This window comes from Equus caballus, chromosome 29 (genome assembly GCF_041296265.1).
Source record: "Equus caballus isolate H_3958 breed thoroughbred chromosome 29, TB-T2T, whole genome shotgun sequence".
NCBI classification, from domain to species: domain Eukaryota; kingdom Metazoa; phylum Chordata; class Mammalia; order Perissodactyla; family Equidae; genus Equus; species Equus caballus.
In genome coordinates this window covers 25,970,588-25,985,575 of record NC_091712.1, presented here as the reverse complement: position 1 = coordinate 25,985,575, position 14,988 = coordinate 25,970,588, and the positions used below count along the sequence as shown (strand labels likewise).

Here is a 14,988-nt window from a genome sequence, read left to right as displayed (position 1 = left end):
TGTAATGCCTGGGCCTCCATGCTGCTCATTCTCCAGGTCCTATAAACTGAAACTATTGATTCTCTGAGGGCTGGAGACCAAGAGTCAAAGCTGGAGGCCGATATTTTATGTCAGAAATTCCATAGGGTATATTTGTTTTAAATTGTGCTTATTGCATCTCGTGGTCCTCCCACACCCAAAAGATCTGCAGGCTTCAAATATATTCTCAATTTATAATTTAGGAACAATGATTCCATAACCAACAAGAAAAGTACTAGTCTAAATGTAGCAGTCATCAGACTTTGAACTTTCTTGACTTAGCAGTAATTAAAGAGTCAAAATTACAGACTTACAGTGTGTGTATGTCACACTTTTTATGGATTGATTTTGCAGGACAACTCACTGCACCCAAATTCTGGATTGCCTTTAAAAAGGAAAGGACTCAGACTGAGAAGTCAATTGTTCAGCTTTTTAGGGCTTTAACTGTAACTTGTACTGGTCTTTGGAATTATACACAAACATGAATTCAAGGATAACATCCCCCAATTTTTGCCCTGACCATATCTATCATTCCAATAAAAAAGGATCCAGTGAACCTACATCTGGCAACATTCAAGAAGGAAAGGAAGGGAGGCAGTTCAAAGCATCTGTTTACTCCATCTAAATGTATTTGGATGGAGGTATTCTCAGCCTCTGTCCTTTACAATAAGGGTAAAACCACAGAGCATATACAGCAATTAGGGCTGAGACCATCCAGATCTATCTGAAACATTTATAGACAAAAGAAAATTCAAAGGGAGCAGGAATTAAAAGGTTAAAGGAAGGAAAAGAAAGGCTGAATTTCCATGAGAAATAGTGACTTAAATTCACACAGTAAACATTTCGTTGATGTTTTGTTTTGTTTTATGATTTATGATCTATAGATGCAACTTCTCAGGTCTAGGATGGCAGAGATCTGAGACATATAATTTGTTAGACGAAGGGAGGTGGGCCAAAAAAATTATTAGATTTCACCCGCATTAAAATAGCAATTGATCTCTGCTTCACTTTCTTAAAGCTGAAACTTTTTACACTTGATTTGTGACAAGTTTGTAAAGTTTTGTTGTTATTTAGGAAGAAATCCACCAGCATTTTTGCACAGAACCTGACTGGCCTCATCTCATGGCATTACAACAAAACACTACACCCAATAAATGCATTTCTTTCAGGCAAAAACATTACAAGTGAAAATGTCAGCAAAACCATTCATTCCTGTTAACCGTTCTTCAGTCTGGAATAAGTAGAAATGTATGGAACCAGGAATTTTAAACAGTGTTTTTAATTGAAAATAAAGCTAAAGCATGCTTTTCAACAGTGCAAATTTCCATAATTTTGATTTACTGCTTCCATCATCACAACATAGCACACCAGCAAGGCCCTTACCAAGGGCTAGACCCTAGCTATTTGCATGTTGAACTACTTTGATTTTAAGTGCAAATATAGATAGTCACCTCTGATTGTCACTTGCAGTAGAAACTCTCCTGCTCTATACACAGGATGGTCTGAAAACAGAAGTTTAGAGAGATGCAGAAAAAGTAAAAGGTAATAAAATCCAGGTGCCTGAGTTCTGGTACCAAAAAGTCCTGAAATAACTGTTCTTTTTCATCTGGGGTTTCTTACAACTCTGACCTATTTTACTTTTCTTGGTTGTATTTACTGCTTTGTCACTCTGAAGAGTCAGACCATAAAATATCCTGCTATTAAGAGAAATAGTTTAATTGTTTTGCAAGTTTAAGGAGTCATGTTCAGACCACAAGATAAGCAGGACAATAGTAAGAGTCACCTTATTTAAAACCTTTGGGTGAGAAGACAAAAAGGACTTTTCCAATTGTAAGGAGTGGCTGTAAAAGTAAAATCACACCCTTTACAAAAAAAAAAAAAAATACAATCTCATGTTTATTTTACCCAGTATCTATGAGGCAGTTTTTACCATCATTCAATCAGGACTCCCCAATCTTTCCACTCAAAAAGAAAAAAAAAAATTAAGTGCAACTACTCTTGGAGAGGGAATGAGGGGAGAAAAAGCAAAAGATACCCCACAAAGAAGAGCTCTAGAAAAGAACATTTTGGGCTCACAGAAACTTCTCGCTACCTCGCTGTGTAACCATGTAACCTAACAAACTTTCACTGAATTAACAGTTACACCTTCAGGTCTGAAATCTAGTGCATAAACTTAATGGCTCATTGTAATATTTATTATTCAACCTTTTGACATTTATTTGTAGCAGTTGAATTGAGGTACCGGTGCAGTATTAGCATTGAAACAGTAAAGTGTTCCAGCTCTACCGTAATAACTGAGTTTTACTTGAGTCTTTAGCCTGAAGTAGTCTGTGGAATGTAAACCAACCCTTCTCCCACCCCGCCCCCACCCTACTCCAAAAAAAAAAAAAAAACCCGCAATGGAAAAAAAAAGTAATCCGATTTCTGTCTTCAAAATGCGATAAACCAGGACTCCAAAAGGGGTGTAACACATTAATGGACTTGTACAAACCATCCTGTGCAGTTTACAACAAAAGGAAGGTAATATGGTTCAAGAAAATATCTTCCAAAACACTTTTATGAATTAAATTTCCTGAATTTGTGACTAGGTGGGAGAGGTATTGCAGAACCGCCCAGCTGCCATTTCCATATAGGATGGGCCTTGTGAGGAGGTTGGGAATCCTTAGTGGTGTTTAAGGAATATGCAGGCCACAAATCCCCATCCTTCCCAATAATGAGGGATGGTGGACAAGGAAAATTTGCCATGAAATTAAATGGCCTTTTCACTGCTGATGCTACATTGCTGGCTACCTTTTTGCGTCTGTTTATAACTGTAAAATCATCCAGTGTTCCTTCATGTGTCTCAGTTTTACCTGTAGGACGAGGACTTCTAGCTGATTTCAAATTTGGTTTGACTGGAGGTGTCTGAAGGACAGGTCGCTTTCCCAGTACTAGTGTCCGGTAATTTTTTCTCACCCTGGCACCAAATTTATATTCCCCATCCTCAGGTTTTGGAGAACCTAAAGTGCATGAAAGGCCCCGACTCGGAGCCAGTGGATTGAAGGAAGGAGTTTCTCTTTCAGGGCATGCAAAACCTTCCTTGGCTGTGGTTAGCAAGGCGTCCTCCTCTTTACTTTCAGTCACACTGTAAAACTCACCCTTCGTATCATTGCACTCACACTTTAGCTTATTTGTAATAAGGTCAGGTTCATATTCTTCATTAGCACTACTGTCTTCTACTTTGATTTTAATATTGTGCAGAAATGGCAATGTCTTGTCGCCTGTGTCAGTGCAGGGGTTCTCGGCCTTCGTGGCTGCTGCTGCTGCATCCACCTCAGGATCGGTTTGCGAAGAGGGCAAATCCGTAGCATATTCTGGACAAGGAGGAATTTTGGAATCTTTCTCTGAATTTGCTGCTGCTCCTGAAGAAGCAGTGTTGAAAAACCTAGCAGCTATTGTGTTGTTATCTGCACAGTGTGGAGTAGGAGTTGCTTGTAGGCATTTCCTAGCCTCTCGGAGTATTCTTTGTTGTGGAAATGCATTGTTTGTCTTTGGGCTAGGTGAAGAGGCCCCCTCCGCCAGGCAGTTAATTGTCAGGTCAGTTCTCTTTACAGTACTGGAAATTTCAGAGTGTGGGAATGTAATCTCAGATACCCTATCGTTCCTTATCTCTGTGAAACAACTCCCCAGGCTGGCCGGGCAGTACACCGGAGACGCTTTGGGGGCCCAGCTCTGCAGATTCCACTCCTCCGGCGACTCCGCTTTGACACTACTCTTGAGGTCGGGAAGTCTGCCGGCATCCTCGAAAGCAGCGGGTTTGGTTGCAGCGGCGGCGGAGGCCAGATGGTACAAGAAGTTGGCCTGCGCCTGCACGCTGGGAGGCTTGCAGAAGCTGGTGCGCCTGAAACGGATGCTCTGCACTGACACTTGGCTGGAGCCGGAGCTGGAGTCCGACTCCGTGGACGAGTCCTCCTCCTCCGAGCTGACTTCACTGGAATCTGAGGCCCCACTGCCCCCCTCCTCCTCTTCCTCCTCCTCTTCCTCCTCCTCCTCCTCCTCTCCCTCCTCCTCCTCTTCCTCCGAGGACACAGAGTTGCTGGAGCTGGACAAACTGGAGCCAAAATCTGAGTCGTTGGCTGCATGGTCCGAGTAGGAGCTGGACTCGGAGTCGCTGCTACAACTCTCGGGAAAGCTGCCCAGATGGGGCTGCGGCCGGTGGTGATGAGGGGGGTGGTGATTCTGCTGCGGCTGCTGGGCCCGGTGGTGGTGGTGGTGGTGGTGGTGGTGGTGATGGTGGTGATGGTGGTGGTGGGGAGGCGGGCAGAAGCTGTTAACCAGATGAAACCTCTCCAGGCAAGTGGCCCCGGCGGCCGCCGCCGCCGCCGCCGCTGCCGCCGCCGCGGCCGCCGCCTTGGCTTTGTAGGACCTGGGCAGGAGCAGCAGGCGGCGGGCGCCGGCGTGCGGCGCGAGCAGGCAGTCCTTGGCGGCCCCGCGCTTGCGCCTGCACCGGTAGGTCAGGCTCACCGGGCCTCCCGCGCCCGCCGCCGCCTTGGGCTGGGGCCCGGCCGCCTGGTAGTAGGCAGCGGCGGCGGCGGCGGCGGCGGCGGCAGCGGCGGCGGCGGCGGCTGCGGCGGCGGCCGGGTGCTTGCTGCACAGCAGGCTCCGAAAATAAGCAGGGTCCGAGTGGAAAGCGACGTAGTTTCCCTGGAGCGGGACGGTTTCATAGTTTAGAGGGGGTTTGCAAGGCGAGCGCACGATTTCCGGGTACTGCGAGCCCGGGTACTTGCTAAAAATCTGAGGTAGATGGGCGGCGGGGCGCGCGGCGGCGGCGCCGGGGCGCGGGGACTGCGCGCTGATTGGCAGGGGCCGCGCGGCTCCGCTCAGGCCCCGCCAAAGTTGGTGCTTGTCCTTCCAAAAACCCGGGCGGGGGCTGGCGGCGGCGGCGGCGCGCTCTGGCGGCGGCGCCTTTGTGGCCAGGTCCCGGCCGACCTTCCTGCGCTTGGTCTTGAGGACACGCTCGGTTTTGCAGGAGGTGTAGAGCGCTTCCACGTCTTCCCGGGAGATGAGCGTGCATTTGGCGGCGTGGAAGGCGATGCTGTTGATTGCCTTGAGTTTCCGCAACTCCTCCAGATCGCAGTGGTGCTTTTTCACTTTCAGATGATCCATGCGCTTGTGCACGGTCGTCCTCGGGATGTTTTTCAGCAGATCCGTGAAGACTTGGGAGAGGGCAAACATTTGCTTTCCTTTAATGATGAGGTAGCCGAGCCTCACGCCATCCACCTCTTCAAAACCTGACTTCAGGTCTCCCATCTCGGGCACTAAATGATCCCCACCATTTGCAGTAAATATATACGTGACGCATACATACACATGTATGTATGTTAATCCTCCACCAGATGCTGCGTGTGTCTCAAGGCATCCTGCTAATAAAATAACAAAGACTGTTATTCCCGGCGAAGGGAGTGCCAAACTCTAGGCGAAATTATTGGAAAAAAAAAAAACCCATGAAATTACACTGACTTGATTCTTGCTTTTTTTTTGGTTTTCGTTTTTTTAAAAAAGAGGGAAAAAACCATCCGGTTTCTGATCTGCCAGTGTATTGGTCTAAGTCCCCGATGCAGATCAGTACCTGGGCCCCTCTATTCCTTCCTTCTCCATTGGAGCACTATGATAATGGAATGTGAAGGGAGAAAGAGAGAAGAAATGCAGCTGCTATTCCCGCCGCTGCTTTAGCTACAAATAAAATGACAGAGTGAAGTGAGCTCGTCCGGAGACACCTTCATCAATTAATTCCCCTAAAGCCAGCGCTGATTGGACACTCCTGACAGGTGATGCAATAAAAATTGATATTCCACCCCTTCCCCCCAAAATCTCCTACTAATTAGCATACCCTTATACTGCCACCTCCCCTCCCAAAGTAAATAATACAGTCGGTATATAAATCTTTCCATTAAACTATCGGAGCTCAGAAACAGCCTGACTCACAGACTTCATCTGAACCAGTGTGTGTACGCTTAAAAAAAAAAAAAAAAACCTGTATATTCGCCTTTAAAGGAATATTGCCTATTTTTTGCTTTACCGCTACAGCTATTATCATTTCAAAGAAAAGCATTTTTTAAACATTATCAAGCCTAAAGAGATATACCCCACCCCCTTTTCCTTTGGAAAATGGAGCTTAAGCGAAAATGTGCAGAATAGCCTGGTATTTCCCTTATGGGAGTGGGGAAGGAGAGAGGCTGGGAGCTCCAAAGTTAAACCCGCGCGGTGAACCACCCCAGTACAGACTTACGTTTTGAATTTCTCTCGATTTTCCTTTTTTTTTTTTTTTTTCCTGAAATGCCTTTTTATAACCAGAAACAAAGTTATTTCACCAAGGAGGCAGTTCAAGGCTTCAGCTCCGAAACACTGTAACAATTCAACTGGATTTTGGTTCTCTGCTGGGGGGTGGGGTGGGGAGGAGGTAGTTTCACGTCAGACCCATAACAAAGCATAGATAAGCCAGAAATGTGTACACTTTTCACAATTAACCAGGCTGGATTGGAGGCGGGATCGTCCTAGAGTCCCCAGCACAGCCTTTGCCAGGGTCCTGTTCACGACAGGTCAGAATTCCAGGGAGCAGATTGCTTGTGCAGCGAAGAAAAGAAAATGTAAAACGTCCAAGGTGTTTCCAGAGGTTTTACGTAATAACGATGAAAAGAAAGCGCTGATGTACGATGCAGTCTCTTTCAGTGGTCTATGATGCTTTTGGTTGGTAGTTTAAATGAATCTTTCACAACTCCCATTTTTTCCATGAAAGCCAAGCATCTGCTTTAAAAAAAACACTTTGGATGAATATCAATATTGTTAACCTCTTCTTAGTCAGATTAAGGCATATTTTGGTGTCGTTTTCAAGGATATCCAAAATATTGCCAAATGAGAGCAAGGGTCTTCCCAGTTGCATTACCACGATCCCAAGGCGGTTTGTTGGCTGCTTTGCAAAATTCGGCAAAATCTTCTTAACTGTTCGGTGTTTGCAACTACAGCATAAATGCAACCCAGACATTTATATGTTTCCTTGTTCCTCCAAAAATAGACACATCGTGTGGTTAAAAGAATAAACGGATATTTCTGAGTCTGCAAGAAAAAAATTGTACAATAATTTCTTCCTTCACATTCAAAAGTTCCAGCTTCTCCTTCTCTGGTCTGGCTAGCACAAGCAGGTATGGCTAAAAGAAAAAAAAAAAAAAAGAGAGAGAGAGAGAGAGAGAGAGAGATAAAAACAGGAATCAGACATACAAAAAGGTAGTTTGCGGGAAATCTCGGCCATATTTCCCCACCCCCACCCTCATCTCCCTTGTAATTTCCCAGGAATTTTGAAGAGAATTGGGAATTTCAAGAAGTGCATCCGGAAATTAAGGAAGTCTATTTAAGAGAGTCTGTAACTCAGAGGTTGGGATTTGAAAAGTCAGCCCTGGACTACTGTTGCACTCAGCACAGATGTAATCGCAGCTCTTCAACTTAATCAATGTGTGTACAAACCGCGATGTCTAGTTCTTGCCTTTGAAATCTAAGGCTAGCATTTCCATCCAAGAAATCAGAGCTACAGCAAATTACATTTTTGTCCCTTGAATGAGAGAAGGATCATTGAATGGATCTCGTGATATTTCAGGCTTTAAACGTAACCGAGAGGCAGCAATGAACAATGCCTCGTCACAGCTAATACCATCCACCGAGTTGGCTTCCTTTTGCATCTGGATCTATCACACCGCGTTTTTCTCTTTCACTTTCACGGGAGGCAAAATGCAAAAGGTTTAAGCAGAAAGCAAAGTTTCCAGGAAAAGCAGATGCTGGGGTTTGCTTTTTAAAGTAGGATGACCAGAGTCTTTCTATTGCCAGCGACAATAGTGTCGTTTTAAAATTCCTCCTGATGCACTTATATACTGCCAGCCCTCTTCCTCCCACCCCACTCCCGTCCAATTCCCCTCCCCCAGCTGTAAGATTTCGACCAAAGAGTCAAACAGCCAAGAAATAGTAAACTCAGAAAAAGCCTTTGAGAAGATATTACAAAAGGTTGGCTAGAGCGTCCTTTTTTTTTTTAACCAGGTAGTTCTACTTGTTCTCCATTCCTATTTACATTTACACACAAACACACAACTCACACTCCTGTTCCTCCTGCACATGGCAAAGTGATTTAATAACCATTTCAAAATTACCCTCTTTTCCTCTCCCTTCCTCTCTTTTCACCTTTAAAATACTGGCAGTATGGGTGGTTTTTTAAACTAGTAAAATATTAAGTATTTTCTAAAAACTAAAGGTACAATCTGTTGGGTCAAACAGAGAAAAATAAAGGCCAGGGGATTTGGGAAATGTGTCTATATATACAATATATGTGAATATCCTTGTATGTGCACTTAGACACCTTTCCACTTATACATTTTTAATACTCCTATTACACATCTTTCTTCTTGTCTAATACATTCTTTTGTTCCTTTAACTTCCCCATCGTTGTGTGTGTGTGTGTGTGTGTGTGTTAAGGCGTGAGCGCGCGCATTCGCATGCATGCATGCATACACACACACATACACACACACACACACACACACACACAGAATGTGACAGACAGCTTTCTTGTGGCCATCAGCACACGTTGCATATCCGGGGTCTTCTCGAGGCTCATTGGGGGTCGATCCCGATAAAAAGATCTAGCAGAGGCCCCTGAGCGATCACACATGAAAGGCAGGGGACTTTAAGATGGATTTGCATGCACACAGGGGATTTCGATCAATAGCTACCAACATTTATGGCTTAGATTATTAATGTGAAAGCTGGCCAAAAGAATGGGGATGAAAAATTAAAGGTGTCTGTTATCAATTATGCTTAAAGTTATGCAATAATTTACTTACTTTGCCTGGATGTGCAGATCCAGATGTATAAAGTACGATTCTTCAAAAGCCAGGGGGTTTCTTTGATAAATTTGTTGACCATGTCAGCCGCCTCTACAATCAAAGATGAACCCAATTCAGATGATGGACTGTATTCAGATTCTTTTTTAAGAAAAGATGTATCAGCTTCTATGTTTTTCAAATGCATATACGTATGTGGGTGGATATGCCCAGATTAACATTTATGTGTATATCCATCTCTGAGGGACCAGGGAATTACTTAGTGAGAATTTAGGCATATATATGATGGCATTGAGTTTGTTAATTAAATGTGATTATTTACTCAGTGAGGAATGCATAATCCACACACTATCAAAAAAAGTATTTTACCTTTGAAAACAAAGCCGCTTGCTAAAGAAAAATCCTCTGTGGCAAACATACAGATAGAAATATATTCTTAATGTCCACCTACTTTTGCATTTATTGTAAAAAATCAGCACTTTCACTTTTTAAAGTGATGGACTATGAAGATATGAACAGATTTGTCTTTACTTATCCTGTATGAATGTGCTAAATTTACCTTCAGATGTTCTATTTTGATTTATTTTCACCGTATTTTATGTTTAAATACCATTGCCATTCAGTCTGACCTCTTTCCTCTGGAGCGAAGTAATGCACACGGCATTTACAGTCTTTTAAATGGTTAGCTGGGAAATGCAATAGCAATTTGCAGGAGTAGTTTACTAATGGGGAAAGTTCTTTTGAAAACCTGAAGGAAAACCTGAGTACTTTTGCATTTCTACACTACAACTGTCATATAATTAAAGTATTGAAGAGCATTAAAATAATCCTTTTCCCTCCAAGCTTTCCTCTATACATACATAATTGAAATGAGGATCAACCCCCCCCCCCCCCATACACATCACCATCACCACCACCTAACTCTTCACCATATACATTTGTTTTAGTGATTGCTGGGCACATTTTGTTCAAAGTGAATTCAGACAGAAAAGACTAAGGAACATCATAAAGGCCTCAACAATGTAAGTATACTGGGTAGCAGACTAAAAGAAGCCCCTTGTCCTCTTAGCCAAAAATAACTATAATACTTACAACATAACAAGGTCTAAAATAATATTTCATATGGCTGAATTAATTGAGGATATGGGACAATAAAATCTTGCATGATAGTCAACAGTTCCTTACCAAAATTTATCTACTCTCACAGGTTTCTGCTTTTGGGGAAGGGAAAATGAGAATGGAGGAAGAGGAAATGGCCTTAATTTATAAGGAACAACTTAAATGATAACTTAGTATATTTTCCTGATTTTTTTTCTTTTTGTCTCATCCAAAGAAATCAGGGCAAGTCTCCAAAAGGGCCCATCCTTCTGTTCATAGGCATTTAAAAATCCTGTTTTTAACAGAAGTTGGGGACACAGAGTATATGCCATGTTGTCTACTGACCCATAATCAAAATGCGGTGACCTTCTACCCTTTTTTTGCCCCCTGACCCATCTTGAATTCAATGCAGCCTTTATAAATTTGCAAATCCTTGGAGGTAAAGGAGTTTTGGTGAGGCTTTGTTCTGAAAAAGCCCTAAGAGTATGCTTTCTAAATTAGACAAAGGTAAAGCGACAAACCCTAGTGGACAAGGTTTTACACAGGTGAGCAATAGGCAACTCTTCAGATAACACGTATTGCAAGCCAAAAAGCAGTTATAAACATGGGAGACAAGACGGTTAGAGATTGCATCAAATTAGAGCGTGGTACGAATCATTTTCATGATGTAAGAAATGGTAAGGCCACAATCTTCCTGCTTTCCTCATCTCTAGGGTGGTGGGGGACCCTAGTGACCAAGGAAGGAATGGGGGGGAGGGTAGTAGAGAGAGAGGGGAGGGAGGGAGGAAGGTAAAGAAAGAAAGAAACGAGACCTGATCTGAATCTACAGGCACATTCCCTTATCTTTCCTGCTATCAGCTAGTTTAAAGGACACCATAATTATGATGGCGATAAAACAATGCCTGCTTATGTGTGCTGAATAAATAAAGAATGTTTACAGCTCAAGAATCTTTTAATTCCAATTAAACGCTATCAAAGAAAAGCCACTTTTCCTACTGAAACCGCCTTTCCCCCCAATTATCTTGTTTTGTTGCAATATTTTCCTATGAGACACCAGGGCCTCTCACAATTGATCCTGAAAGTAGAAAAAAAAAATCTGAGAAAGTAGAGTTTAACGTTGATATATGAAATAATACACAAATATCAAGACCTACTATTTATTTGGGTTGCCCACATTTTCATTTATTTTCCATCGGGGTCAAATGTGTAGGAACGAAGTGATGACATTAAGTGTTGAGGCCTACCTATGGGCTGCAGAAGCCATACTGAAATTCTGAGCACCCATGAGAGGAGAAGGGAAAGATAAGACATGTGGGGCCTGATGGTCTCTGGAAAGGGAATCCTCTGGTTCTGTTCCCCTGGCTTCAGCCCAAATCCTTCTAGGAGCACTGGAGCCAATCACTGTCTTCCACCGCTGCAGCTACTGGGCGCACACAAAAAAAGCGGGAGATCAAAAAATCCCAAGTTCGCATTTATGGATACACAAGGATCATTTCATATTCATGACTTCAGCAAATCACATCATAATCAGATTTAAACAAGGTTTGGGCAGTAATGCCCATCAGGCTGGGCACTAAACACTGACGAGTATCGCACACGAACCAGAAAAGTTGCTTTTTTATTTTGGAATCAAAGAGTGAAAATTCAGGCTCTCAACTTTGAAAAGCTTATTTTTCGCTTTTGAGGCCAATTTGTACACTAATAAATTTCAAATAAACGCCTCTCTTTAAGTCATTCCTCGATATTATAATTCAAACTTCTATTTCCTTCCTTTCTCAGTTCCAGTAATATTTTGTTTGTGTTTTTAAAAAACACATGGCATAACAAACATTACGGAAAACGTACTCGGTCCGTTAAATGCCCCTACAAACCTCCTTTTCCACTCCATCTGCATAAGTAGCCCACTGCTAAGCGTAAACTTAAAAAAATTTACTTTCCTCGAAGAAATATCTAATATTTCTTGGCAAATTCTATTTGATGGTGTGGTACAAAAATACAGTGGTAAAAAATTTAAGGGTACTCGTAAGTTTTCTGGAGTTGCAGGCCCCTTTCCTTTTGAAAGTTTAGAGCTCCAATACCCTCAATTCTACTGGCAGAATTAGGATGGACTTAGAGGGTCCTAAACGTGACCGATTCACTAAGGCGGGGGGCTACAGCTTGCGGCAACGTGCTCGGCAACTTAATCCTACGCTAAAAGAGGGCAGAGAGCGAAAAAGAATGGAATACAAACTCTCCCGACATTCGTAGTTACTTTCAAGGTGGACTGTGTATTTAAGGCTGATGGGAACGTCTGGTTTTTGGAGCAAAAAGAAGAGAAGGTAAGTGTTTGTCCTTGTATCCACCAGTTCGTAGAGAAACAATGAAAGAACAAAGGGAACCACTTCTCCCTCTGAACATTTTCTGCATCTCCCTCCGTTTCAAGCCCAAAAGCTTGCGAGGGGATTCGCTCTACTCTACCTTAAGTAGTTGTTGCTAGGCTTGTTGAACTAAGAATGAGGAAAAAGTTGAGCGGCAGCGTAAATATAGACTAAATAATAATAATAAAGACTTTCCGTGGCGAACCTCCTCGCGCCAGTCGCAGCAACTTAAAGCAGAAGTTGCTAAATGCACGAAGGCGAAGCCCAAGAAATAAGCTTTACATTACAGATTTCGAACTCGGTCATGTAAATAGCCTTTCTTGCTGTTTGAAAGGATTTCTGCGCACAAAATGTGTAGCTGCTGTCTGTGGGACGAGAGCAGTGTACTGTTTAGGTGGAAAAATCTTCTCTATTGCTAGATGGAAAAGAATTTTTAAAAAGGGATTCAAGTATTGACGGTGCCGTTTGCTAATAGAAGAAATGGCAGCGGTGGCTGGGAAAGGAGATTCGTATTTAAATGTATTTGCTTTTGGGTACGGTGATTATCGGCAAGTCTGCCTTTGTGGGTCTGTGTGGCTGAATGAGTAAGTGACCGAGTGCCGTCGGCATTATATAAATGGATCGGTGTGTGGGGGGAGCCCCCAAAGCCGTCGAGCACGTGAAACATACATATTTTTACTGCCCCCCAAGCGGCGACCGAGCCCCCCTTTACCCCACCCCCAAATCCGTATATTACCTGCCCAGTTACAGTGACACATGTTTATGTTTATAGTCCTGGTTTGTAGTAGTGTCAAGAGCCGCAGCGAGAGGAGGGGGAGGAGAGAGGAGAGGGAGGAGTAAATGCAACCACCCCCACTTGTTGTTAAAGCAAATTTACTGCGTTATTGCAAGCCCGGTACGGGGGGCTGGGAAGTGAGTTGAGAGGAAGGGTAGAGTTGGGTTGTGTGTTGGTGGTGGAAGGGGGGTGGGGTTAGGAGATCCGGCGTGGAGCTACACTCTCCGGCGGCCCGGCAAAAGCAGCTCGGTCAATAGGGGAGCATGCTGGCGCGGTCGAAAACAAAAAGGTTCCTCCTGCTCGCTGCGTTCACGTGGGGGGCTCTGCACGCGGGGCTCCAGGGCCCTGACCTCTGACCCCGGCTCCTCTCCGCGCTCTCCCGGTGCCGCGCGGCCACTTTTTACCCAGGATCCCTCGCGCGGGCCGCGCTCGTGCCGAGCTTGAGTCCCTCTTAATCCTCCATTCCCCGATTTCCATCCCCTCCCCCCCCCGCCGCCAGCCCCGGGGGAGGATTCTCCGGCAGGGAACCCCCGCCCCACCCCCACCCGAGAGCCCCGGCCGCGGCGAGGCGGCCGCAGGGAGGCCGGCTGGGGCGGGGAGTGCAGAGCGGGCCTCCCCTGCCGGGCCGGGCCTGCGGGGGAGGGGAGGGGAGAGAGGGGCAGGGGGGAGGCGGACCACGGGGAGGGGGCCCGGGCGGCTGGCCCGCCGGGGCCTGGACCTGTTGACTGCTATTGGTCCGCCTGGTCCCGCGCCCTCTCCCTGCCCGCCGCAGCCCCGGCCCTTCCGCGGAAACGTGGGGAGGAAATCAGCATGGCTGTTCTCTCCGCCTCCCTCAACTTTATTTTTTTCTTGGAGGATGAGAAAACAAAGTAATCTCCTCCGTTGCCCCATCCTTTCTCATGAAGTCCCGTCATGCGCGGGCCCACCGCCCTCCGGGCCCCGCTATTTAAAACCTCCTCTGCCCCAGGCCAGCTCCCGTGCTCGGAGCCGCGGGCCCTCGCCAGCCCCGCTGCGCCTCCCCCCGCCCGGCCCGGCCGCCTCCCCAGCGAATTGTACTGCTGTTCTTCCCTAGAAGCTCCCTCGTCCACCTTCCACTTTTTTTCCGTCCCGGGAGGCGTCAGATAAAACCTCTGATTTGCTGCGTGCTGCCGGACACATCCTCTGCCCTCTCGTCCAAATGCATTGGATGGAGAGTTTAAAATAACAGTCTTTAAAGGAGGAAATAAAGAGAGCGGAGAGTTCCTTTGCCAGTTTCGACGACAGAAATGCGTTAAAATAAAATTTTTTAAAAAGGATGTCTTTAGAGTTAAAAGGGATTTGCTGCATTTCCGTCTAGATTTTGAGTTTCCCGAGAAATATTTTCCGGAGGGAACTAGCAAATTAAAGTGAAGGTGGAAGTGAGACATCTCGACCACTTCTGAAAATAAAGGAGAAATTTACAAAATGTATTCGCGAAAGAGCGGGCTGGCGTCCGCAGCGAAAACTGGAATCGCCGAAGGAAGCGCCGGGGGGCCGTAGGCGGAGGAAGGCGGGCCGGCCCGGGGAGGAAAGAGGCGCGGAGGGCGGCGGGGCGCTGGGCCGCGGGCCGCGGCGCCCGGGAGGCCGGCTGCGGCGGGCGGTGCGAGCGCGGAAAGGCCGGCGGGGCGGGCCGGTGGGCGGGGGTCGGGCGCGCGGTCGGCGCGGCCGAGGAAGCGGGAGCCGGCTCCTGTCGCCCGGCCGCCCCCATTGTTCGGCCTTCGCGCGGCTGCTCGCCGAGCGCGTCCTTCCCGAGGGAGGGGTCCCGCGGTCCACCTGGACCCCCACCCCCGCCTCCCCGAACTCCAAGGCTCGGGCCGGGCCGGGTCGGCGCGGCAAGTTTTATCATCAGCCTCGGCCAGCG

The 14,988-nt window shown here is 45.9% G+C and overlaps 1 protein-coding gene across 3 annotated transcripts; it reads right to left on the bottom strand.

The window, feature by feature from the left end:
- Positions 1 to 1,281: 1,281 nt before the first annotated feature.
- On the bottom strand, positions 1,282 to 14,709 carry SKIDA1 (SKI/DACH domain containing 1). 3 transcript variants are annotated; one of them, XM_070255115.1, is made up of 4 exons: positions 14,198 to 14,709; positions 8,880 to 8,972; positions 6,287 to 7,202; positions 1,282 to 5,420 (listed from the first exon to the last, which is right to left on the bottom strand). In XM_070255115.1, the coding sequence occupies exon 4, from the start codon at positions 5,305 to 5,307 to the stop codon at positions 2,575 to 2,577; it is 2,733 nt and encodes a 910-aa protein (XP_070111216.1). In that variant the 5' UTR covers positions 5,308 to 5,420; positions 6,287 to 7,202; positions 8,880 to 8,972; positions 14,198 to 14,709; the 3' UTR covers positions 1,282 to 2,574. The 3 variants fall into 3 exon arrangements, with proteins under 3 accessions (XP_070111216.1, XP_070111214.1, XP_070111215.1); XM_070255113.1 differs by lacking the exon at positions 14,198 to 14,709 and having other exon boundaries at positions 1,282 to 5,417; positions 8,880 to 9,360; XM_070255114.1 differs by lacking the exons at positions 8,880 to 8,972; positions 14,198 to 14,709 and having other exon boundaries at positions 6,287 to 7,870.
- Between the last annotated feature and the right edge of the window lie 279 nt (positions 14,710 to 14,988).

What these genes read in the sequence shown, in the direction of transcription:
- SKIDA1 (XM_070255115.1), bottom strand. Translation starts at nt 5,307, where the DNA reads ATGGGAGACCTGAAGTCAGGTTTTGAAGAGGTGGATGGCGTGAGGCTC.